Below are 27500 nucleotides of genomic sequence, written 5' to 3' on the forward strand. Positions count from 1 at the left end.
CAGACCCAGAGTGAAGCACGGTGGTGGGAGCATCGCGATATGGATCTGCTTCTTGGCAAAGGGTTCTGGGACGATGCGCATAATCGAACGAAGCATGAACGGAGTGGTGTACAGGGGCATTTCGTCTTATCAGCCAAGACACTTTAAAGTCCCCAAGGAATTTATGTGGCTTTTAGTATGAATATGTTAGCCTTAGGGGTTTCTATAACTCGAAAACTATGACAAAATTTGCATTTAGAAGATATATGCATTCGAACATTGCAGTCTCTGTCTTTACCACCGATATGGATCAATACTTCTGATGACATCATTCGGCACTTCAGCTTCTCATCAGATTTTCTGTCCAATCAAATGCTCTCTAGAAAATGAAGTGTCCCGCCCCATCATTATAAAAATGTTGCCGTTGTTGAGTGAGAGAAATATCAGCAAGCACGGGTCATAAACGTGTCTTTAGCTGTTCGAATGTGTGTGTGTCTTATTCAGTTTTCCAACTGTAAGTTGGTTAAGAAAGAAATGGCTTGAATTCATTTACTTTCAGTTTTTTCAGTTTAAATTTTTCAAGTACGGCTTATCCCGGGCTGTGAGGTAAGCTAAATGCTATTGACTATTTAAAAAGTTGGAGGAGCCACTCGATATGTCCCATGCTGACATTTTAGTGGAAATTATGTGGAAACATTTTCAGCAAGTCAGGCACTTCACCGGAATTTAAAAGTGCATCAGGTAAGATTAGTCTTTTTTTTTTCTTCAAGATTTGATTGGGGGGGGGGGCTTAGTGGATGACACTGTTGCCTCACACCTCTGGGATTAGGGGCTCAAATCCCGCCTCTGCCCTGTGTGCATGGAGCTCTCCCTGTGCTTCAGTGGTTTCCTCCCCGAGTCCAAAGACATATGCCGACCTGGCATCTCCAAAATTGTCTGTAGTGTGTGAATGGGTGTGTAATTGTGCCCTGTGATGGGTTGGCACCCAGTCCAGGGTGTCCTCCACCTTGTGCCCCAAGCTTCCTGGGATAAGATCCAGGTGTATACCACTTACACTACAACCCTGTGTAGTATAAGTGGTATGGAAAATGGATAAATGGATGACATGGGTTCAATATTTGAACATTTCCCACCCATGTTCACGAAGCTCCACCCCCTGGATCTTAGGTGGCCAGTAGAGTAGTATTCTTCATGACATCAACTTATGGATGACTAAGAACTATCTGAAATTAAACAGCAATAAGACTGAGCTACTCGTTGTTGGGTCTAAAACAGCACTTGCAAAGATGAACACTTTCATCCTCTCCATTGTCGGCTGCACCACACCCCGCTCCACTCAGGTTAAGAGCCTCGGTGTCACTTTAGATAGCACGCTCTCCTTTGCTGCACACATACCATTGCAGTGCCTTTTTCCATCTGCGATAAAGACTACACCTATCTCTCACTCTACACAGCACAGAAGTCTTGGTCAGTGCTTATGTTACATCCCGCATTGACTACTGCAACTCCATCCTGTCTGGCATCCATAATAATCCATTTCACTGGCTCCAAATAATCCCAAACTCTGCAGCAAGGATCATTACATGCTACAAATCAACCAGCCATGTAACGCCTCTGCTCATCCAGCTTCACTGGCTTCCTGTTTCCTATAGAATTAAATTCAATATTCTGCTTCTCACATTTAAGGCCCTACATATTTATGCTCCCACTTATAATATTGTACAATTGTATATATAATATTGTGTTTTAGTGTTCTGTGAATTGTATTTGTGAAGTGACCGTGGGTGTCGTGAAAGGCGCTTTTTTATTTTATTTTGTAAGTTTTTTTTAAATAACATTTATTATTATCATTATTATGTATAAAATGCCTGACAGGAGACGCATCCAAACAAAAACAAGCATTCCAGACCAGAGGGCAGTTTTCCAAATGGGTTTTCTCAGCGACTTAATAAACCTTTTCTAAGGCCACAGCTTAACCCATTGTTTTTTTTTATCAGGTTCTTTTTATTTATTTATTTATTTATTTAAATTAAGAAATAAAAGAAGACTATCACACCTTTAATGCACTTTTTGTATATTAAACAACACATTTTAAAGTCTAATTATACCCCAGCGCTTTTGAATTCTCATTTCTGTTTCATTTTCTTTACACCACAGTGCCGTTGAAAGCTCAAATCTGATTGGTCAGAAGGTGTGCATTATTTTCGTATAGCAGCATGACTCGGACAGTAGTTCCGGCTGTAGCGTGAGTGATAGGTTAGTATTAATGCGCTCGTTCTAATATGTTATTGTTTCTGTAGTAAAAGCTCATACACAGGAACCTGTATTGCGTCTGTTCCCAGTAATCTAAGATTAATAAGAAACAGATTAAAATTAACCAGAGAATAACACCTATAATCATTGATGTGGTGATTATTTTTTTTTATTACGAGCGTTGTTAGGCGCATTAATTTCCTATAAGAGCATGTATTACATAACAGCAGCATTGAAAGTAGATCCGGCTGCAAGGTAAGTCACAGGTTTATATGAATGAGGCAAACGCATTTGTATTGTTTATTGCGAGTAGGTGTCACGAAAGTGTACCGTTCTTCTACATAATCTCTATTTCATTCACCGCAAGTGTTCCAGCGCTTCCTGGGTCTCCGGATTCCTCTAGAAAAGTTTGATTCAACGACGTCTCACTTTGAAGGTTTTAATTTGCGCTTGTTCTAATATATTTATCATTTCTATATGAACTCACACAGGAACGGGAACGGCAGACACACTGCATGGATTAAAAACAGGTGTAATCGTTGACATTTTCGGTAAGGAGATGTGTACTGAGCATTTAGGGAAGGAGACTCCAGTGTCAGTGCTTTGTAACAGTCAGAAGTAAAACCATACGTTTTCTGACGGAGTTAATATAAAGTATTATAAAAATGAAAAAGGAAATATATTTTTTTAAAAAACCAAAACAAAAAACCACCACCAGCACATTTTTCCCCAGGAAGGCAGTTCACATTCTTCAGCGATATTGAAAAACAGCCGCTGTGTATCGTCAGTGTGACAGATGAGATAATAACAGACGATAAAATAAAGATTTCACGGTGCTTTCTGTTGCTAAGCAACCAGGTTCACGGTGTGCCTTTATAGGAAAATCTTAAAGATCACATTGAGTGTTTTCAGAATAATGACACAGAGGCGATGTGTCAGACTTCATTTTATGACTTAAGTTATATCTCCAAATTTACTAATACAAAAAAACAAACCAAAAAAAAAACCAAAGTCGGACATACAAACATGTAACAAATATAAAGCACAGTCTTCCCAGTATGTATATCACAAGCTAGACACGAACATACCTTCAAAACACAGACGGCACACACTACCTGCACGCGTGCGTGTGTGTGTGTGTGTGTGTGTGTGTGTGTCAGTCTGCCTTCTTATATTAAAACACCTTGCAAAACACTCTCAAATTAGACGCTCAGTGTGTCACAGCTGACTGGAGGGGAAGTGATGAAGTCCAGCCAATAATACAGATAGAGTTTAGGTGCTCATACACACGAATGTCAGCCATCATTAATGATCACACACACTCACACACACACTCACACACTCACACACTCACACACACAGTACTAGTGAGTCAGGCTGTGGTAGGACAAGGCCTCTCTCTCTCTCTCTCTCTCTTATCCAAGTGCCTCAGTGGTCTTTGCTGGGGTTCTGGATCTGTAGAGCCATTTTTAAACCCCTGGCTGAAATGACTCTCGAAGCTCCGCTTGAAGGTATTACGCTGATTGAGTCCTTGTAAAGTCAGGACGCTGGTTCTGGAGTTAAAACCGTTGCAGATCCAAAAACCCACAATCGTGTCTTCATCCAAGTGCTCTGGTTCCTCCCACACAAAACGGATCTCTCTGAGAAAGAGAGAGAGAGAGAGAGAAAAAAAGGTGTGATCTTAAACAATACCGACTAGGAACACTTATATAACCGTGTCATGTGGCTACACTTACAAAAGAGCCTTCACACAGAATTTCGTAATACTGAACACAAAAGTTTGTGGACACTCGACTGAAATGTTTTCTCATGATCTTAAAAAGCTTCTGATCTGAAGGTGTGTGATTAAATGTTTGAAATCTGTGTTGTAGACAAAAATATAATTGTGCCGACGTATTCATTTCTTTCATTAGAAAACGAACATTTCACTTACTAAAAAATATTTTTTAAATGGACGACTAAGAGCGAAATATTCGGGAACGCAGCTGATAAGAGTCCGGCGTAGGTGGGAACTCTTTAATACTGTTTAAAAATCATCTCCGGGAAATTCCTCAAGAAATCGGTTGAGAAAACGCCAAGAATACATTTCTGGAAATTCTCGACAAAAAGGAGGGTCTACTTTGAAGATGCTAAAATATTCAATTATTTATTTTTGATTTATTTTGCGAAAAACGCAAATAGGTTTATGTCCATTGTCCCTAATTCACGGTTGCCTAGCAACAACGTTCTCATGACGTCTTGGGCAGCGAGAATACTGCGTGTTCTCTCTGAACGTAGTACTTTACGTCATTTGAAAACGCTGATGATGCAAAGAATAAATCATTTGTTTTCCATTTGAGTTCTGTAAACCTGGACTTCTCTGCTGTTTTCAAACTGTATATGCACTTTTAAAATGAAATGACAAGTCTGTCATTAAAACCTGAAGTTTACTTGACACATGCAAGGAATAAAACACTTGGGGTGTGCTGTTATAGGAAAATAATCAGTGACGGGATGATGTGATGCCAGGCGGAATTACTGTTGCCATCAGCATGTCCTGAAGTGTCTTACTGCTTTTATACCTAAGCGACTTGCAGACGAGTACGAATTTTACTTATTAAAGAACGACGCATACTTCTTTTTTTATCCATTTAGACTTACATTTAATGAACTGAAATGGAACTACGTTCATTAAACTTCAAAACTCAAAACGTATTTCACGCGTTAAAATCCAGATTTACAAAATTCAAATCCAATTATCATTATAGGCATTTCGCCATGTTAGCACGTCTGCAGTGTTCCTGTAGAGAGGCAGTTTTGGAGACAGGAGGTGCTCACCACAGGCCTTTTCCTGCTGCGTTCCTCCTCTGCTGGGACAGACTGTAGATCTCCTGCAGCTGCTTCTTCTGGTCGTCGCTCAGAGACTGCGTTAGCATCTGATACCAGCCTGCGTCTGAGCTCTGCACGCCTGCAACGCCACAAACACTGACTACGTTGACATGGACAGCAGTGATCTAATTATTGACCTAAATCTGAATAAGACAATATTGTGATTAAGGTGTTTACATTAGCTGCTTTTAGAATATTCCTTTCATGTTCCCGTTTTACATGTTATAGAACATAGATCGATTAACGACAGATGTCATTATGTCACCGCGCCACGCCGTCCGACGTCCCTCCAGAATTTCACGTATTGACATACAGTTGGTCTTCGTTATGGGACCGTATACAGTTTTGGGTGTTTCATTTTTAATTTTACGAAAGCTTCAAGTGCAGTTAATTATTTGTCATGCTATATGTGCAAATAGACGACTGCTTGAAGCCGTGGGCTGCGTCCCAAACTGCATACTTACCTACTGTATAGTAGCTGCGATACACGTATTTCTCGTACTACATATACACATGTATTTCTCCTACTATATAGTAAGTAAGTACACGGTTTCAGATGCAGCTCTTGTTTGGCGTCAAACGGTTGAGCGCTGCCGTGTGTGATCGTGTCCTGTCGCACAATGCGGTGAAAACTCCCACACGATGTTAATAGTGTGATTAAGGTGTGTACATGTCTGTAACGCACGTCGATAATGCGACTAAAACAGGAATACTCCACACGTCTCAATTCCATTTGTGTTTACTTCGAGTGTGACTTTAGTCGGATTAAGGTCATCAATAATCGCTGTTTACATGCTAGTTTCTTAATCAGAGTATCGTCGTAATCGGGTTCATATCGGATTCTTGCTGTCCATGTAAACGTACTGACTGTTAGTGAGTGAAGTAAAAAGCAAAAAACAAAACAAACCCAAATGTAGCCCTATTCGGAGGAGATTAGTTTTAGATGGGGAGGTGGGGTGATGTAATTATTACTGAAGTATCACTGGGACTGTTGTCTGAATTGGTCATGTGCATACACGCATCTCTATACTGTAAATAAAAGACACTTCAGGAAGCTCTCGATCTTTTTCTATCATCTCCCATCAACAACAAAATGAAACCAATTACTAGCAGAGTCCAAAATGCAGCATAGGAAAAATATAGATGATGTCAGAGAAGCACTTTCGTGTCTTTTAACCAAGTTACCGAGTTCCTCGCACAAGTAAAGCCTATGGTCATGTGACCTACTAATGATCAAGCTCAACTTGCATAGCATGAGCCCTAAAACAAGCGTTATACATAATAAAAGACAAAACAATCCGATTGTATTAACGTGAAGTGTCTGTAATCGGCACCATTACAGAGCAACAATTGAATCTTAATCAGTTTAGTAATGATTAGTCATTAAAGATCTCAGCAATGATTGGTAGGATCTGTTTGACACGTACATCTTGATAAGACACCTGCATTTGGTAAACGAGTCTGGTATAATGGTAAAACGTGAAAGTGAAAGCAGGTCAGACGACCACGTACGAAGCAGGGAGGCGGAAAAGAACTGGTACTCGTCTTCTCCGTTGTCGTAGTCCAGCGGCGTGCTGTACTCCTCCAGCGCTGTGCCCTCCAGACCATCCTCATCCCAGTAATCTTCATCGTCGTCGTCCTCATCTTCATCGTCGTTGCCGTTACCACGGGGAGCGCTGGACGGCTGCATGCTGCAGCTCTTCTCTCCTGCTTCATCCTCATCACTGGGTATCTCCTCTGGGAAAAAAAAAAAACATCCACGTCTCACAAATGGAAATACAGATCGCTTTTAGTTTTCACAATTAAAAAAATGAAATGATATTATGTATTCTAGATGTATACGAGAGCGGACTTTGCTTTCAAAACATCATGAAACTGACGTCCAGACACTGCCTGTTGCCTCAAGCCATCTTAAAAATAAGTGCGATTGACCTTTCAGGAGATCGGCAACGACACAGCCGTCCGTGGCCGGAAGCCAAAAGAGCGCAGATATTTTTTTGTACATTTTTCGGAATACAAACTTCAGAATCCTGCACAGAATCAGTTTTTAATGGGAAATCTTGAACACAGAGCCATGAGGAGAGATTTGGAGCAAGATATAAGTCATATCTAGATGTAGATATAGTCCAAAAAAAAAAAAGTTCAGAGCATAACAGTTTTCGACATTATTAGAGAGTTTTGTTTAAAATGAAGTGTGACGATCTCATGGGAAAATCAGACATTCTTGTTGTTTCACGTAGAGATCGAGCGATATTGACTTTTTTAATAACCGATACCGATTATTTGCATGTTTATCTGCCCGATAACCGATATACAACAGAACCGATATTCCTCCTTGCATAAAAACAAAACAAAAAAACCCTATTTACACACCAATCATTAGAGGGTTCTGAAAGAGTGCAAAAAATAAAAAATGTCTTTTTTTTTTTTTTTTTTAATAATTACTTCGATGAGGTAAACAGATTAGTTTGTCTCTATTCCTTAGTGCCAAGCTGCTTAAACTACATATCAAGTGTTTATGTAACACATCTCATTTGTGCATTAATGGCTGTTATGTTAAATAACGTTTATTAATTAAAGCAAACCAAGTATACTTAACTTTACCTGTGCACAACAGCGCTGCAATGGCTGTCCTGTGCGCAATTCTCAAAACGGTCACAAGATGGCACCATTATCCGATATTACAAAACCGATATCCGATTAAGGAAAAATGCTTAAATATCGGGAAAATCGTCGGTACAACCGATTATCGGCTGATCTCTAGTTTTGTGAGTAAAATGAGCAGACTAAATGTCTAACTTGCTTCATTCTTCAGGACTGATTTTGATCAAGGGACAACATTCATTTGGACAGAATTATGTTTGACAACTAAATGTAGAATGCTGAATCGTACTTTTCTTACCTCTGTACATGCGAATACTAGGGAAATTTGATTCAAAATAACATTCTAACTGTGAAATTGGCTCTGACAGAACCTAATGCAAATCAGCCAACAAGCAAAAACTTAAAACAAGTCAATAAAACAAACCCACACACTGCAGGTTAATGTTCAGACAAGGCACTTAAACTAACGCACTGAACGGTACATAGCTCCAGCCAGTCAAGTCATGTGACTAACCTGGTCAGCTTTAACGTACTAACACTAGCTGAATGAGATGTGCAGGAGCGGAGATTATTAATCAGATAATAAGAATAAATAATGGATTAGATAACATTCTTGTATGAGACTCTTACCGTTCTCATCCTCCTCGGTGCCCTGTGTTCTGGAGAATTGCTCAGGCTTGTTGAGTACTCGTGAGGCGTAGATGTGCTTGAGGCCCAGGAACAGGAGCAGGACAGAGGGGATGATCTGACTAGCCACGCCTTCTAAAACCGCCGGCCGGCTGGACAAGTCCATCAGCAGACTCAGGCCGATGATGCACATCTTACGGTCGTGCAGCCTGCACAGCATGGCATCATTATTTACACAAACACACACACACACTAATATGTACCACTACAGTTGAGATATTAGAGGAGTGTACCCTAGGAAGAACTCTGTGTCGTTCATCCACTGGTTGATGAACTGGGCTGTGATTGGCTCGGCACTGTGGGCGAAGCGCATGTTCTCCAGAGTGTGCATCAGCAGTGAAGGACTGTAGTACAGAGCAGCGATGGCCACCTGCAGACACATGGTGCGCAGCTCGGTGGACTTCACGCCACGCGTTAGCCGCTCCAACACCGCTTCCACGAACAGCGGGATACACTGAGGAACAAGAAGCAGCGTGAAAAGACTTATAGTGGGTGAAGATCATTCTTATAGTGAGATGTTTTTCCATTGGAAAGCCTATTGCTTGGGCACAAACTTAAAGTACATACTTAATCATCTACAATGACTTACAGTGTGATTTATAACAGGGTGCTTATTATTATTATTATTATTAGTAGTAGTTATCATCTATCCATCCATTATTTGTATCGCTTATCCTACACAGGGTCGCGGGGGAGCCTGGAGCCTATCCCAGGGGGATGGGATATTAACCCATCACAGGGCACAATCGCACACCAATTCACACACTACTGACAATTTGGAAATACCAAATCCAATAACAACCCCCCCCCAACCCCCGCCTCAATCGAACCCGCCACACTGCTGACCTGGTCAATGCCCCGACCCCGGCACTGTAAGATGATGACCTCCAGCAGCTTAGCGGCGTGGCACTCTGCATCCTCCCCTGCATCGCTCGTTAGAACCTGGACAAAAACATACTCATGTCAACACACTGAAAGAAACTTTATGGTTTAAAGAAGCAGTTTGTACCTTTTAAAGACAGTCCTCTGCTGTCTGTGAGGTGAACTGCGCTAAAAGTAAAAACATCAACAACTTTTATTTTCCCAATCAAACCCCTCCCTCTGTGAGCCTACATATGCCTTACAAAAGAAAAGAAAAAAAGCAGCTGTGTTCTGGCTGGGAGGCGGGGCTTATTTCAGGGCCAGAAAAATGGATAATATGAAGAATCCATTCAGATCCACTGCAATATTATGATAAGGGACTCTTACAATTCAGAAATAATCAAATAATAGCAGAATTTAAACCTTTCTCGATCTTAGAGACTGTATGTTCCGGAGTTTTTTGCATTAATTATCATAAAACAGACTTAATATGATATGAATTAGGTGCAGAAAATAAAGTTCTTGACAACAGAATATCTGGACAGAAGGTTTCATTATTGAGTTCATGTAGACGGTCAGCTCACCTTTTTGCACATGGTGTAAATGACCTCCATGTGTTTGGGATTGGAGAGAAGTGTGTCTGTGTCCACAGTTACATAATTGTGTAGGAGAGGCATCATATCTGCACGGATACAACAAATGAATCCCAGTCATCATCATCATCATCGTTGTCATCATTGTCTCTCTTAAATAGTTAACATCATTAAAGTCATATACTGATTTAAACAGTGCCATGAAGACCAGCACTTTGAGAGGAAGCAGCAGTTTTGTATTTTGTATTTAGCAGGACAGACCTGTGAAGTAGTCGAAGCAGTCGTGCTGGAAGACGTCGTAAAGCACGCTCAGCAGCTGCCACATCTGAGGGGAGATGGTCTGGCAGGTGAGACCAAACGCCAGTGATAGAATCTCCTCATAGAACTCTGTGACAGACACACACACACACCTGTTGCAGTAATATACTGTATAAGATGCAGTAGTATATCTGGCTATATTCATTTCATATCCAATACTACATTTTTTTATTTTGTACTGAATATGTTTAATTTTATTATTCTGAATACTCTTGCGTGTCCAGCCTACCTTTTTGGATTGCTGCTGTAATCTGTTAATTTCCCTCTGAGATTCATCACGTATACACTACCGGTTAAAAGTTTAGACACACTCATTCTTTATTATTATTTTCCCACATTTTAGAATAATAATAAAGTCATCAAAACTCTATAATAACACAAACGGAGCTATGGGAATTATGCTGTGACAAAAAAAAAAAACCCCCAAAATAAATACAAAATAATTGAATATTTTAGCATCTTGAAAGTAGACCCCTTTTTACCTAGAATTTCCAGAAATGTATTCTTGGCGTTTTCTCAACCGCTTTCTTGAGGAATGTCCCTGAGATGCTTTTTAAACAGTATTAAAGGAGTTCCCACCTATACTGGACACTTATCAGCTGCTTTTCGGAAAATTTCGCTCCAAGTCGTCTGTATTAAAAAAGATTTTTGCAAATAAAATGTTAGTTTTCTAATGAAAGAAATGAATACGTTGGCACGATTATATTTTTGTCTACAACGCCGACTTCAAACATTTAATCACACACCTTCAGATCAAGAGCTTTTAAAGATCAAGGGAAATATTACAGTCAAGTGTCCACAAACTTTTGACCGGGTTTGTATATGTATCTTACCTATCTATCCATCCACCTCTCTAATATGCATACAATAGCCTTCAAAGAATGTGTGTTTAAAAAAAATAAAAATATATGCAAGTGCCCCACCATGTTGCCAAACATATTACAACTGTACATCAGAGCTCTTTTATTTCCCGCACAACAATAAGCGACTCCACACACACACCTGCCATACCTATGATGGGCTTCTGGAGCACAAGGCCGATCACCTGCAGGCAGATCCCCTCCAGCTGCTGAGTGATCTATGATGGAAAACGTCGAGAATCATGTACTGTGCTGACATTTTCCATGTGTTGGATCACAAGGTAACATGACTGCACTTATTTATGGGTCCTGACCTCTTTGTGGTCCTCCATGACCGTGAGGATGGTGTCTATGGTGCTAAGGATGCCCAGTGCCATCACGGTCTTATCTTCACTCTCCTCATACTCCTCACTCTGCAGAACCTTACTGAAGATCTCCGCCTGCACAGAGGAGAACGTGTGTTTACTCTGCAAATCTCTAGCTTTCAGTTCGTTGATCTATCTAGTTAGAATTCACATACACATGACAGTAGGGCTGGGCGATATATCGCTAGAATACCGATATCATGATAAATCATTACACAATACACTTTTCTGAGATATTGTTGGTATGGTGTGGTATTTAAAAAAAATTACTAGGTATTTAATTTACTACTGTTCTGCAGACAGTCTGTTAGCTAAACTATATATTGCGATACGCATGGTGTATCATTGAAATGTCCTCAAGTATTGTGATATGATATTTCTGTCATGTCGCCCATCCCTAGATGACAGTGTAGGATATTAATATACAGATAAAATGCAAGGAATTGTGGTAGAGTAAAACCTCTACACTATATATTATTAGGACTGACACATTAAACGTTCAATTATAAACACCTGAAGAGGCCCAAATCGTGTGATTTGAATGGTGTCATTTTAGTTCTGAATATAAAACTTGCACAGGTGACAAAACAAGGAATAGGACTTAAAGTGCACATATTATGGTTTTGAAACGTGCCTAATTTTGTTATAAAGGTCTCATACAATAGATTTAGATGCATCTGAGGTCAAAAAACACTTTAACGTACTCATAATTTAAATTGCAGCATTACCTTTTTCCCCTCAGTGTCACAAACGACTCGTTAAATGATCCGTTCTAAAGGATTCGTTCTAAACTCCTCCTTTCAGAGAGCATACTCTGCTCTGATTGGTCAGAAGTCCCAGTCTGTTGTGACTGGTCTACCGCTGTCAGTGAGCAGCGGATGAAGACCAGAGGCGGGGCTTTTTGTTACAAACCTATGTAGGTTAGTAGAGGAAGTAAAGTCTGGAATCACTAACGACTCGTTTCAACTATTCATAATCGATTCCTTCTTTTGGGAGTCAGTAACTCCATTTGTCGTAGGCTTTGATTTTTGAAACTTTGCAGACTTTTTACATTCACAAACAGCTCTGTAACACACTACATGAAAGGTAATATTTGAAAAACCATAACACGTGCACTTTAAGAATCCAGGTCTAAGGATTTCAGGGAACTAAAAATTTCTGTCTCTCAAATGACTCACATGAATATTTCACTGATTTTTTATTATTCATAGGATCATTATAGCTGTTGTAATTAAATAATAACGTATTGCAGTAATAATCAATTTTTTGCCTGAAACAGCAAACAGAAAATTGTCCTATAGTCAAATAACCAAACAAGCCACTGAATAACTGAATTAAATGATTGAAGTTTAATAAACGAGATGTTTTTATGGGGGGAAAAAATTCCACTGACTAAACGCACGAACAGTAGCCCTTTAATTATTTTACAATCCTGTATTTTACATACAGCCATCGCCATGTTTGTATTGAATCTGTGCGATTGATTTAGCAAACAGGTCAACGAAGTCGCTAGGCATGTTACTATGTGTCTATTAGAACACAAATTAGATCTATAAAACGGCTGCGGGTTTACACTACAGGTCTTCATAGCGACTACAAATCGGTGTTCATTGGTGTCCTGTTTCGTTTTAAGCCGCATGTATGTGTACGCAAGACAAACAGGAATAAACAGGAACTATACCAGGTTCTGAGTCATATCCACTGCGATCACTGCTACTTCCTGATTGTATTCGCAGATCATCTTCTGGATGACACTCGTGAGGTCGTCGTTCTCAGTCTCTTTGATGACGTGCAGCAGCTCCTGCATCACGGGCCTGATGAAGGGCCTTATGTAGATCTTAGCTACACACACACAGAACATTTTTAAAAAGCTAGTTCGTTCACCAAATTAGTTCCTGTTAACACTTATAGCAGCTATAATAAAATTCATCAGCCTCTCTTTTTTCTCAGTCCTGAAAACACTCACATGGCAGAAAATGTAACATTACAGCTTCACCTCTAACTGTTTCAGTGCTGACATTGGAGACTCCTTCCAAATTAAATGTTATATAAACGCTAAATAAATGTCACCTTCTAGAAAATGACACCATATCAATAATCACGTTTTCCTTTATTAAATAACGAAGTGTATTAGTAGCCTTAGATTATGTGGAGTGTCTGGCATATAAGTCCAGGTGAATGAGTTGTTGCTATAGAAACAAAAGTATTAGAAGGAGTGCATTAATGCAAACCATCTCTCTTGAAACTTTGTTCACTCTGTCACTTTCTGACTGTTTTTGACACCTGTACTTTAGGACTGAACATAAATGCGTGTGTGTGTGTGTGTGTATGTGTGTGTGTGTGTGTGTGTGTGAGACTGACCGTGCTCCTGGTTGCTGACCAGAGTCTGCAGAGCAATGGCTGCCTCCACTTTGACAGGCATCTCCTGATCATTGATGAGGTCCTGTTTGACGAGTTCCACTGCGTTCCTCAGGACCAGCTCATTGTGGAACTTCAGCGGGCTGAAGCAGTGCAAAACCCAACAGGACTAGACATGGGGCAAAGCAGCACCACACCCAATTAACACACACAGTGAACAGGTCTCTTCATGCATACCACAAATCCATATGTATGATTCTCAGAAGCATCCACACATCCATCCAAATATCAAGCCATCTTTTCATCCTATTATCCATCCATCCATCCCTTTAATCCAATTATCCATCCATCCATCCATTTATCCATCTATCTCTTTAATCCAATTATCCATCCATCCAATTATCAAGCTACCCTTTCATCCTATTATCCATTCATCCATCCTTTTAATCCAATTATCCATCTATCCCTTTAATCTAATTATCTCTCCATCCATCCATCCATCCACCCATCCCTTTAACCCAATTATCCATCCATCTCTTCAATCCAATTATCCATCTATCCCTTTAATCAATTATCTGTCCGTTATCAGTTATCATCCATCCAATTATCTATCCATCCATCCATTAATATAATTATCCATTCAAGTATACTTTTCATCAATTTAATTATCCATTCACTTATATATACATTCATCCATCTAGACATCCAGCCGCATCTATTTAATTATCGATTCATTTATTTCTTCAATTATGTATCCATTTAGCCATCCGTCCATCCATCAAATTATCCATCCATCCATCCATCCCAGACATGCTGCCCCTCACCCTGGCACGCAGGTAGCCCAGACTGGAGTTCAGTAGAGGAAACACATAGTTCTGCAACACGAGCTCCATCTGATCTCTGTATATTTGCTTCTACAAAACAAAGAAGTAAAAAGAGGTGTCACACTGTTAATGGAACATGATTCAATACAGTCACCAAACTTTACAACTTTACCTTTAACAACGGATCAGCTAAAGCACCGATGACGTGCAGCGCGCCGTCTGTCCTGCGGGGGTCAGCGCTGGGGTTCATCAAAATCTGATGGCAGAACGCCATCATCTTAGGAAGGACCTGATCCAGCATTGAGACAAAGAGATATTAACAAAAAAACATATTCATATGCATAGCTGATACATAAAGTAGCATAAACAAATCCTAAAATCTAACGGAAATGTGAAACCGGTAGCCACCTCCTTCCTCTTTCTGGATGCTTTGCACAGCAGAGTCTGAGCCGCGGTGGCGGGAAACACGTGGTCATCGTACATGTCTATAGCAGCAAAGCGACAGCACGTAAGCGTACATACACAGAGATCATTCGATACATCTAGCTGTTCAAAGCATTTCTAAAAATGCCAACTCAAAAATCCATAACATAGTTAATGGTGAAAAGGGAGCAAAGACAGAGAGACAGATGGAGGGAGACAGAAATAAGACATTGTCTACGTTTACATGGACAGCAGTAATCTAATTATGGACCTTACTCTGAATAAGACAATATTGTGATTAAGGTGTTTACATGAGTCACTTTTAGAATATTCCTTTCATGTTCCCATTTTACATGTTATAGAACATAGTTCGATTAATGTCACACGTCATTACGTCCCCACGCCACGATGTCCGACGTCCCTCCAGAATTTCACGTATCTACATACAGTTAGTCTTCATTATTGTAACGTATACAGTTTTGGGTGTTTCATTTTTAATTTTACAAACGCTTCAAGTGCGGTTAATTATTTGTCATGCTGTAAGTACAAATACACGACTGCTTGAAGCCGTGGGCTGCGTCCCAAACCGCGTACTTACCGTCTATATAGTAGCCGAGATACATGTATTTCTCCTACTACAGGCCTATAGTAGGCAAGTATGCGGTTTCAGACACAGCCGTACTCTCTTGTTTGCAGTAAAACTGTTGAGCGCTGCCGTGTGTGATCGTGTCCTGTCACACAATGCGGTGAAAACTCTCACACGACGTTAATAGTGTGATTAAGGTGTGTACATGTCTGTAATGCGACTAAAACAGGAGTACTCCACATGTCTTCATTCGATTAGTGTTTACTGTGAGTATGACCTTAATCGGATTAAGGTAATTAAAAATTGCTATTTACATGCTAGTTTCTTAAGAGTATTGTCTCAATTGGGTTAATAGTGGATTATTGTTGTCCATGGAAACGCACTGAATGACAGAAGGACAGAGAAGACAGAGGAAGAAAAAAAGCCTCAAGAGAACCAAAGGACTAACTGAATTTCATGCGGATGTACTCGTATGGATCTTCCTGCCACAGCTTCTCATCTTCATCCTTATAACACATCAGAGGAAACACCACCTCCTGAGTTATAGTCTGCGGAAAAACGGCAAAGTATTCAAGAGAGACTTTAAATCACACAAATGGATCTCATTCGGCAAGGTTTACGTAAAGCTACATGAAGAATTCAAGATATACGTATATACACATGCATCTCAAAAAATTAGAAAATCGCGGAAAAGTCCAACCGTAATTTAATTAAAAAGTCAAACTTTCGGATATTTCAGATTCGTTACACAAAGTGAAATATTTCTAACCTTTTTTTATGTTTTAATCTTGATGATTACGGCTTACAGCTCATAGAAATAAAAAACTTCTCAAAATATATCTCAAAATATCTAAAAATAAATAAATAAATAAAATCTCAAAATTTCTCAAAATATATCTCGAAATATCTCAAACTATCTAAAAAAATCTCAAAATATTCAAAAATATCTCAAAAATCTCAAAATATCTCAAAATATCTACACAAAATCTTAAAATATCTCAAAATATTCAAAAATATCTCAAAAATCTAAAAAAAAAAAAATCACTAAACATTCAAAAATCTCAAAATATCTAAAAATATTCAAAAATATCTCAAAAATCTAAATAAAAAAAAAATCGCAAAATATTCAAAAATATCTCAAAGAAATCTCAAAATATCTAAAAAAACAACAAAAAAACATCTGAAAATATCTAAAAATATTTGAAATATCTCAACTTATCTCAAAATATTTAAAAATATCCAAAAATATCTCAAAATATCTCAAAATATTCAAAAATATCTAAAAAAAAAATAAATAAATCTCAAAATATTACAATAAAGAATTTATAATACAGGAATGTCAACCTGAGAAAAGCTCTAATCAGCAAATTCACTCAAAACACCTGCAAAGGTTTCCTGAGCCTTTAATCTCTCGGTCTGGATCAGTTCACACAACCGCACGACCATATATGCAAGTTCCAGTTTTTGAAATAAATTACAGGAAAACAACCTTTTCCCATAATATACTCATTTTTTGAGATCTGTATGCTCCCAAACATAATCACACCATCCAAGCGGAATACCAAGAGGAATCTGTACTGAATGAGACCGTGAGTCGCTCTCCCGGAGTCTGACCTGCATGTGTGGCTTCATCTGTTTCCACGTGACGGAGTGAGAGACGGCCCGCGTCAGGTAGTTCAGAGCTTGCTGTAACACACGTGGACTCACAAACTGCTTCTGCCGGTGCTGGTCAATCACCTTTAACAAGACCTGGAACACACAACACAACACATAACACACCCATTTCACACGCATGGATCATGATATAGTATAGGTGTAGTACATTCAAATATATTGTAAGTGGAGTCTGATGAAACTTTTATTTTAGTTTCTACAAAAATAAATCAGGAAAAAATAGGCATCTTAAAGAAAAACTCAAATGTTCTAAAAAAAGACATAATGATACCTACAACATCTCACAAAAGTGTACTGAGACATAAGTACAATTATTAAGTACAATTATTTTCTTGTCCATCTTCCTCGACTCTGATCTGAGAGACTGAAGCCACGCCCAGCCTGTCTCCTATTGGCCATTTCATCAAAAGGATAGTCTATTTAATAGACGATGCAGAGTAATGTAAATGCATGTAAAGTAGTCCATACAGGATTTCGAGGAGGGTTTTTGTGATTGTTGCGGCCGAAAACACTCGATTTCGCTGCGTCTTTTTTTCTTCAAAATTTGCGATGCAACTTACGGAGCGCTTTATTGGTGGAAAACTACTCGACTGGCGAAATTGCAACTGCACGACATTCGTCTTTCACAGTGATGTTTGTTGGTAATTGAGACCTTTTATCTGTACTCATGTTTGACATACACTACCAGTCAAAAGTTTAGACACACTCATTCTTTATTTGAATTTTTTCCCCACATTTTATAATAATAATAATAATAATAATAATAATGTGATCAAAACTCTGGAATAACACAAATGTAACTATGGGAATTATGTTGTGATAAAAAAAAATCTAAATAATTTAATATTTTAGCAAACATTTAAATCATACACCTTTTAAAATCATGAGTAACATTTCAGTCAAGTGTCCCCAAACTTTTGACCAGTAGTGTATGTGAATCGAACAGGGCTTTGGCTGAATGCGTGTTTGTGATGATGTCACATGACGCAAGTTGGCTCAGAGTTTACATGATGAGTGTGTATTCATGGATAATAAACGACACACACAACCCTTACCTGTTGAATCCCAACAGAGTATGTCTTCAGGAAAAAATCTGCAAACTCGTAGTACTCCTTTGTCACGTTGCCCGGGCTCCCGTACCTACGAACGGATAGATACGGATCAGAAAACGGAAAACTGCAGACAGGATCTGAGACGTTAGAGATACGAGAGACTACGGTATCTTGAGGTCGTGAGGTCACCTCTCAAACATCCTGGTGATGATATGTAGAGCCCATTTCTTACACTTCCACCATATTAACTCCGGCCGATCGTCTTCATCCACCTCCAGAGTCTCCTACGAATCAGAAGCAGACCTGCTGTGAGGCCCTTCAGAGGTGAACTCCAGCTCACTGCCCAATGGTAACTATCCTTTTATCTTGCAATACACACAAAACTTACAGGAGGGACGTCCCGATCCACAACCGCTCTCAGGATCTCCATCCACTGGGTCATGACTGTGTTACTGAGCAGCTGGAGAGGCAAGGAGTACTACACACACACACACACACACACACACAAATACACATTTAGTATTGGAAACACCCCCACAGACAAGCCACTGTAAAACAACTACACTTTTAAAATAAAATGTATAAGGATTTAAGTACTTAAAGTAAGAATGAATGCAATGTCAACATATAGTGAAAAATAAACGCATTATGTAAGGAATAAAACACTTGGGGGCACGCTCTTATAGGAAAATAATTAATGACAAGAAGAAGAGTTACCATTTTCACTACAAAGTCGATTATTACACTGGAACAGCCTGTCCCATATAGTTTGATTCATCTTATACCACAGCAATTTGCTGCAATCACAATTTTTTGTTCATTAGATCATACGTTTTATCCATTTAAAGTCACATCGTGGAAAGTTCTGTGAAACAAGTTCGTTCCTGTATCACTTATGTTATATGTTATAATGATAATGAGTCTTTATTGGTCTTTATTGGACCCTCCCACTTCTTAAACTTGAAATGGTGGAAATGCTGCCTTTCCTGTCTGGACGATTAAATAGAAGAAGAAGAAGCCTTTATTTTCACATATACATTACAGCACAGTGAAATTCTTTTCTTCGCATACTCCAGCATGTCAGGAAGCTGGGGTCAGAGCGCAGGGTCAGCCATGATACAGCGCCCCTGGAGTAGAGAGGGTTAAGGGCCTTGCTCAAGGGCCCAACAGTGCAAGCTTGGCAGTGCTGAGGCTTGAACCCCCGACCTTCTGATCAGTAACCTTAACCGCCTTAACCGCTAAGCCACCACTGCCCCTGGTATAGCACCGGCCGCTCTTTTTCTCGCCATTGAAGTGGTATAAAGTCATTATACCACTATAGCAATAGACACTGCATGCTAACCTGCACGAGTGCATGGAATATCTTGAGGATCTGTTTCTGGATGAGGACAGAGAACACCGTGGCGTCAGGCAGCAGCTGAGTGATGAGCTGCTGGATCCGGGGCAGGAAGAGCTGCATGGCAGCCAGCAGGGGCACCCTCTCCTCCGCCTTCCTAAACCTGTGAACAACAACCACCACCACCAGGTCACACTACTACAACCACTAAACATGACCACACTCAATACATCTGCTCTTTTTTTATATATATATATATATATATATATATATATATATATATATATATATACATACACACACACACACACACACATACATACATTCCGCTGTTTTTGAATTCACTAAACACAAGAATCCTTCAGTTCACTACGCCCGACAGGAAGTTCGGCTCCCTGTAAGGGAAATAAGCTACGTGAAGCACTCACTCGTAGCTTTTGACGAGTTGGTAGAGCGCGAGCAGACTCCCGTACCAGCTCCCACTATTCTGAGACTGCAGGTACAAGTTGATCTTATCGACGATGCCGGTCCAGCGGCCGGGGAAATCGTGCTTTATAATAGTACGTAAGCAGACTGTAAGCTGGGCCCTGTCCATTAAAAAAAAAAACACACACAAAAATCATAACTGAGAAAGAAGCCTATTAGTCACGACTGTAAAAGCAAAGAACACACTGGAGGTCATGGGTCTGAGAGCTTGGATCCGTCAGTCAGTACAGAGAGTGTGTGTGGACGAGTGAGGAACTGACCGTATGGACTCCGGACACCGGATGATGGCCTCCACCATGTTCTCTCGAATCTGGCCACGGTCATTCTCATGGATGTTGAAGGGAAACACGACCTCGCCCACAGACGGCTCACGGTCCTGCCAGTACTGACTCACCATGTTCTTCAGGTAGATGGCAGCTGTGATGCACAAAGAGGTCAGCATGAAAATATCTTCGAAGTCCTACCATTAATAATAATAATAATAATAATAATAATAATAATAATAATAAAAAATGTGTTTGGCTGTTTTATGTTGCGTTACTGTTTTATTTTTTATATTATTTTATTCCTTAATCCATTTCACTCAAAGTACAGCAATGTGAGTTGTTTAAAATTTTTTAAATAAATGAATGTCACTTTATTTACTATCAATTATTAGGAATAATTTTGTTCTTTTCCCACATAATAATTGACAACGGGCCGTTAAATTATTAGAAAACGTCTTTTATTTTCTAAGAAATGTTGTTAGCAGTGTGTGCTGTGGTGGACAGTAGGCTAACTTTACCGACTGGAACTACTTCATCTGTGCATTCACTGAAAAATTACTGCACACCTCAGATCGTCTGAGAGCCAATCAGAATGGAGAATTCAACAGCACTGTGGTATAAACATTCAATAATTATCTCGCTTCGGCACAATTATTTCTACAACCTAGAAGTTATTATAACCTAATGTTATAACCCCCCCCCCCCCCCCCCCAATTTGGATTGTCAGAACAACTTCCACTGTTTCAACAGTATTCACTTTTCAATTATAAAAAAAAAAAAGGAAAAAAAAAAGCATTTTAGCTGCCTTGAATCTAAACACACGTTTTTACCTAAATGGCCCTTGTTTCCAAAAACAAAATAACCTCGCATGTCTTTTATGTCTTTATTCTCCATTTAAATTCTGCAATTAATCAAAGAAAATGTGCCTACTAAAAATAATATACTGTGTAAGTAGTTTTATATCATAATTTCCAGCACACATTTATCACTGCCAGGTTTTTTTTGTGGCTGGATCGAGTGGAGTTTTAAGGCACACTGTAGTGCACTGTACGTTAGTACACCGTGTACAGCAGGCTCTACAACTCCATTACTTACACCCTATGGAGTAAGCATATATAGTGAGTAAGGAGCACACGCACACTAAAACACTTTTGTTTTATATGATTCAGTGCCCTGTTTCTGAATTCCCCAAAAAAACCAAAAAAAACAACAACAACTTTATCTTCTGAATTTTGGAAAGAATTGGCAAAAGAAGAAGAAAAAGAAGAAGAAAAGTAATTTAGGAGCTGAAAGAGTCGACTCATAGTTGAGCTGAGCCGAATGCTCTGTCTCACTGAAATGAGCCAAAATTCCCACTATGGCTGTACGTACGTGTGTGTGTGTGTGTGTGTGTGTGTGTGTGTGTGTGTGTGTGTGTGTGTCCTCACCTGCCTGCCGCACAGGAAACTCCACCTGCTCAGACACGATGATCTGCAGCAGAGTCGGAGCAAAGTTGATGATCTTGTAGGACTAGGAAGAAAAATAAATCACAGAAATAACATTTCAGACAAGCCGGCTGAAAATAACCTTGCGCTGGCCTAAATATAGCAGACAAATTTAAGTGGTTTGATCTCCTCCGCATCATTAATGCACTACTAATGAAATACATACAGACTGCTGCAGCTGGCACCCGGTTGTCTCTAATCAGTACGACTAGACCTTAAGGAAATGGAATTAATATCTATCATTCAGGCAAAAATATATCTATATATCTATATCTATATATCTATATATATATATATGACACTATCACATTTCCTGTGCCACAATATACAGAAAAACATTTTGCTCTGTGTGTGGGACTCCTACATTTCCTACAGAAGCACTGTATTCATGTGCTAACTCCAATGTCCTTTTAAATGTCGTCTATATTTTCTCGTTTTGCATGTTATACTCGCCAGTGCTTAGTTTTGTTTAGGTATGAGACAGATAGAAAAGAAAAAAACAAGTAACAGCTTCCTGGTTTGTCTTATGCTGAAGAAATAGCACAAAATCATTTTCAAACCACAAGATATTACACCTCACTTCAGACAGGATATATATCTATATCTATATCTATCTATCTATCTATCTATCTATCTATCTATCTATATATATATATATATATATATAAAAAGGTCAAGGTCAAATTTATTTATAAAGCACACTCAAAACAACACGAGTGTTGAGCAAAGTGCTGTGCATCCGGCGTAACAGGAAATAAAATACCAGGGCTGGGCGATATGACAAAAATATCATATCAAGATACTTGAGGACATTTCTACAATGCGTGATGCATATCACGATGTATAATTTAGCTAACAAACTGTCCGCAAAACAGAAGCAAATTAACCCCCAAAAATTGTTAAGCTGAGTTTGACGATATTTTTCTTTAATGTCCACAAAGACAAAGAAGATTAAGTTTTAAAAAAATTATATAAAATTCGTCGTCTCATAGTCGTCGTCTCCGTCGTCTCATAGTCATGTTTTGAGCTCAAAAACTTAGCGCCAAAACTACAGAACTGGCCTTGATTGACTTGTTCCAATACTTTTGGAGGAGACTGTAACACTAAACCAGTCCGAATAGGGCTGATGATGCACATACTGAACTGTCTCTCATCACACTTAATGCTGTCTGTCTTTACTCTAATACTCCTAGACAACTAAAGATTTCTAATCGCACTGTCCGGTCTTGGGTCACACAGAAGGTGATAGGTTGCCTTTTTGATGACGTCTTTTTCCCTCGCCAATTGTTCTACATCCGGGTTTCTGTAAAGCTGCTTAGTAACAATGTAACTACTGTGTGAATCAGATGAGACTGAATCCTTCATCCATAAAGGCCTTCAGTTCAGTCAAGCCAGATCACCTGGCTTTCTAACACACTAGCTAACACACCTCACAGCGTTTTATCTGGTAATCATTGCTTCTGAGATAAAACTTGCTCCAGGAATTATGAATATCCTCTGTTTCCCAATTCTGTCACTTGATATGGGCAACTGATGCTAATGCTAGCGTGCTAAATGATAAGAGCTTGCATTAATTACACTAGCATGACTGACAACACAAGCATGAAGCACTGATGCAAAATAAAAAAAAAAACACTTTTATTCTCATTCCTTCGTCCAGTCCTCCGTGTCGGAGCTAACACTATGAACAGACTTCTCTGTTTACATGAGTTAGAGATCAAAAAATCAGGCCACTCGGCATAACTGGCTAAAATAATAATAATAATAATAATAATAAAGTTATTTGTAAAGCACACACACCTGATTGAGCTCATTTTCAGCGGCTATTCTAAGGTTAGGGTCTATAGTTCCCTTTAAAGCCTGTATGATCCGATTGGGATCCATCGAGACCACAACTGCACAATAACCGCAACTTTTCTTCTTCTTCTTTTTTTTGACAAACGGCTAGCTGCTTTAGCTAGCACACATACACTGTGTATGTCGTAACTCAAAAATGTCCCCATTAGACTCTAAAGTGCACTACATAGGGTGTACGTGCCATTATTGAATACGCTATGTAGTGCACTAATGTAGTGAATAACACGCCGTTTGGAATCCGGTCCCTAGTCCTGCCCCCTTTTAACCGTTAAGCGATGAGCCGTTGTCGCAAAAACATGAACGCGGACCGGTTTACGGCAGCTAATTAGTGCCATGGAAACACGGAGTGAAAAATATACGCGCGTGAGTGTCAGCTTTAAATACTATGCAGTTCAGTCGGGAAGATGACGGTCAGTGGAAGTATTTTTACTCTGGCTGTGTTTGAAAGAGCTGCTGCTTGCATGCTCTTTGTTGTATGCGTTGTGATTAAACAGCTTTATAAATTAAGTAAATATATGTATTGCTCTTGTGCCTGAAAACTGTCTATTTTTTAAAGAAACTATCAGTACCATGTGTGTTACGATATCACGAGAAGATATAGAAGTATACAGGGGGGAAACAGCGGAAGTTAGCGGTTAAAGGGGCAACAATTATAAATGTTAATTATAATATCAATTTAAAAGAAATGACAAATTAATGTCTTTGGTATATTATTATTATTATTATTATTAGTAGTAGTAGTAGTAGTAATTTTTGTTCAGTTGTTGTTACATATATAGTATATGAGTGCCAAAGATAAATACATTTCTTTTGAAAATTGCGAAAAATGACAAAAAAAAAGAAAGAATAGATTTTTTTAAAAAGAAATCAACACTGTGTTGTAATTAATATTTTTACGTATTTTTATAATTATGTATTTTAATTATTCCCGAATACTCGACTCTGATTGGTAATGTAAGTGTGATGTGCGCATACGCGTTCTGTTGGGAGTTTTTTTTTTGGCGTTATGTCCCTTCTGACTTGCCGTAGTGTTGTTTCTAAAAACTGTCATGGCGGCGTTCTAGTGTCTTTTTTGCATATATATTGTGTGTATATATATGTATGTATATATTTCTGACTCTAATAGAAATGATTGTTTTAATAAACACCCACTTTAGTTAGCTAACATGGATTTATAGTTGTATTCGTTATTAACGCGTGTTTCAGGTGTGGTGCAGTGGAAAATTGTAACTGGTAATCAGCTGCTTCAGTGTTTTTGATACAAGTATCACGGCTCTGTGAATTCGCTTTACAGTTTAATCCTGAATCTTCAGCCATCATGGGCGAGACTTTGCGTGAAGACGAGCTGCGGCCGGTCCCCAGAGAGAGAGCCGTGCTGGAGAGCTTCTTTACGCAGCTCGGCATGTTCTGGTTTGACCGAGCTAAAGACTACGTGGAGAAGGAGAAGGAGCAGAGCAGTAGGAGCGCCGCGGCCATCTGGAGCTCTCTGCTCGCTGCTCTGGCGCACCTGGCGGCCGCGGAGAAGGCCTACCACAACATGACCTTCCTCGGGCAAAAACTAGGTAACACCATGGGGTCGGGGTCCTGGCTAAAGTTTAACAGTCATGCTACTAAGTAACTTTTGTTTCAGCTTGTCGCCTTTATTGAAATGACTTCCTCAGTCCTGGAGTACGGTACATTTGAGTGTTTCCCTGCTCTAACACACACACTTCAGCTACTTAACAGCAATCCCTAAGCTGAAGTGGGGTATCTACTTAAAATATCCAGGACAAGAGGATCTCCAATATCAGTGTTTACATGTGCTCATGTGGCTGATTTATTTTATCCAAAGCAAGTTACAGTTGAGTGTTACGGGAGTAATTGCTCAAGAACCCACCAGTCACTAGTGGCAGCATGCTGAGTGATACTGGGATTTGAACTCGCAACCCTCAACCCTTTGGTAAAAGTTTTCACAAAACCATCTCAGCACAAAGATCATGATGGAGCGACCATCATGTTGATCTCTCTCGTTCTCTCTCTTTCTTTCTCTCTCTCTCTCTCTCTCTCTCTCTCTCTCTCTCTCTCTCTCTCTCTCGTGCTTTATTGCATCTCAAACAATTCCACATTTGTCTTGCCAAAGCAAGTACAAGGGACGGGTAGTGTAAAGACGAGAAATAAAATAAAAGATAAAATACTAATAGATTAAATAAAAATAGTGCAAACAATGTACATAAATGTTCAAATTAAGGCCAAAATAAATTGATCATATACAGAATAATTGAAAAAAGAAGGATAAAATGTGTAAAATTACAGGATAAAAGTGAGTTTACTAATAAAGATAAGAAAAATTATTATTATTAATAATAATAATAATAATAATAATCAGGGCCAGAAAGCATTGTATTTTACTCTGTTGTGTTTGGGTTTCCCAGTAGGTGATTTAGTTTTGTTTCATTTGTGTGGTAATTTGGTCTATATTACACACACATACGCACACTGTATACACATCTGTAATCTGATGTGTTAGTAGGTGTTGGTGATCTTTCAGGGCCGTAGCATCGGACCAGCTGATAGAGAGAGGGGTGTTTGCTTTGATCAGCTCTTGGTATTACAGGGCTTTGTAGTGATATGATTGGGGGGGTCACTGAGTTTTAGGCGTTTCCAGAATTTGATTGCCCATTTCTGTATTTTTTATAATTTGCCCAATTCTGCCCTGCATGCGTTGTTTGTTGTGTGCCAATGTACCTGTAAGATATTTTTACAGAAAATCTCTCTCTCTCTCACTCGTGTAAGATCATGTTAATATTGCAATGCTTTTGGGGGAAACTCGGCACTGATCAGTAGCCTAAAGCTTTAACCAGTGTGTTGTAAGAATTTCTTTTACTTTACAAAACGGCCAAGATAATAGAATTTTATTTTGAAATGCATTTCTCTGTGTACTCAGACACCATACAGATACTAACACATCATATAGAAGCGTGTAATAATAGTAATAAACCCACACACGCATGCAATTTAAAATGGATAATAAGAACAGGAGGAGTAAATTTAATATCATTCTTTCGCTCATCTTCAATAACTGGTTTATCTTGGGCAGGGTCACGGTGGATACGGAGCCTGTACTGGGAACACTGGGTGTGAGGGTTGGGATACATCCTGGATGAGACACTAATCCATCACTGGGCACCAAGCATGCGCGCACGCACACACTCATTCACAGCTAGGGAGAAGGTTTTGGGGGGAAAACGGAGGAAATGCGTATAGCCACGGGGAGGACATGTGAAACGCCACACACACAGTAACCCGAGCTCAGGATCAAGTCTGGAACTGTGAGAATGCCACCTTATTATTATTATTATTATAATAATAATAATAATAATAATAATAATAATAAATAAAAGAAAATAACAGCGCATGAATGTATAACATTAGTGTGATGTATTCCTAAGCAAAAAGGCAAATTTGCATGTGTGGTACTCGGGCTTCATTCACCTACATTTAATTGGTTTAGTTGTGAAAAAGTGGGCGTTGCAAAAAGCAACATGGAGAAACTAGACTGCAGAGGATTACTCTCCTCGCACAGCTCCACCGGCTTTTGACGAGGCACAGATTGATGAAATCTCGCTCGTGCAGGAGGTGGAAATGGAGGAACAAGATAAAAATGACCGAGGGGTGAGGTCATGTTAATTTGGGCCTGCACATCCAGGGGTTGTATCTCGCTCTACTCTGTTGTGGTCACTCTCGCAAGCACGTCGAGCAACTTGGAGACGAGGGGGTGTGAACAGGA

The 27500-nt window shown here is 39.3% G+C and overlaps 3 protein-coding genes across 6 annotated transcripts in view; 1 reads left to right on the plus strand and 2 right to left on the minus strand.

Annotated features, from left to right (window-relative positions):
* ovch1 (ovochymase 1) overlaps positions 1 to 27500 on the minus strand; it is a 136099-nt gene that overhangs the window by 60622 nt on the left and 47977 nt on the right. The window lies entirely within an intron of this gene.
* ipo8 (importin 8) lies at positions 3166 to 23845 on the minus strand. 2 transcript variants are annotated; one of them, XM_017494438.3, is made up of 25 exons: positions 23678 to 23845; positions 21821 to 21902; positions 20388 to 20544; positions 20070 to 20228; positions 19648 to 19804; positions 18694 to 18783; positions 18495 to 18589; positions 18309 to 18393; positions 17194 to 17328; positions 16028 to 16127; positions 14979 to 15055; positions 14743 to 14859; positions 14571 to 14660; positions 13750 to 13915; positions 13070 to 13230; positions 11338 to 11463; positions 11166 to 11241; positions 10107 to 10232; positions 9837 to 9934; positions 9238 to 9333; positions 8625 to 8845; positions 8335 to 8540; positions 6613 to 6837; positions 5050 to 5179; positions 3166 to 3872 (listed from the first exon to the last, which is right to left on the minus strand). In XM_017494438.3, coding segments are annotated over exons 1-25 (3060 nt in total). In that variant the 5' UTR covers positions 23762 to 23845; the 3' UTR covers positions 3166 to 3871. The 2 variants fall into 2 exon arrangements, with proteins under 2 accessions (XP_017349927.1, XP_017349928.1); XM_017494439.3 differs by having other exon boundaries at positions 11175 to 11241; positions 23678 to 23844.
* The window catches only part of kics2 (KICSTOR subunit 2), a 14259-nt gene continuing 10778 nt past the window's right edge, over positions 24020 to 27500 (plus strand). The window contains exons 1-2 of one of the 3 annotated variants that reach the window (XM_017494440.3): positions 24020 to 24097; positions 25029 to 25296. In XM_017494440.3, the coding sequence (XP_017349929.1) occupies positions 24068 to 24097; positions 25029 to 25296 (298 nt within the window). In that variant the 5' untranslated portion in view covers positions 24020 to 24067. Of the gene's footprint in view, positions 24145 to 24737; positions 24834 to 25028; positions 25297 to 27500 lie in introns of those variants that run through there. The other 2 variants (XM_017494441.2, XM_017494442.3) reach the window with 2 other exon arrangements.

This window comes from Ictalurus punctatus, chromosome 19, assembly GCF_001660625.3.
Source record: "Ictalurus punctatus breed USDA103 chromosome 19, Coco_2.0, whole genome shotgun sequence".
Classification (NCBI taxonomy): Eukaryota; Metazoa; Chordata; class Actinopteri; order Siluriformes; family Ictaluridae; genus Ictalurus; species Ictalurus punctatus.

What these genes read in the sequence shown, in the direction of transcription:
- ipo8 (XM_017494438.3), bottom strand. Translation starts at nt 23,761, where the DNA reads ATGGATCCCAATCGGATCATACAGGCTTTAAAGGGAACTATAGACCCT. An exon ending in CTGAAAATGAGCTCAATCAG is followed by an intron (nt 21,903 to 23,677) that starts GTGTGTGTGCTT and finishes TTTTCTTCCTAG; the next exon opens with TCCTACAAGATCATCAACTT. An exon ending in GACACAGAGTTCTTCCTAGG is followed by an intron (nt 8,541 to 8,624) that starts GTACACTCCTCT and finishes CATGCTGTGCAG; the next exon opens with GCTGCACGACCGTAAGATGT.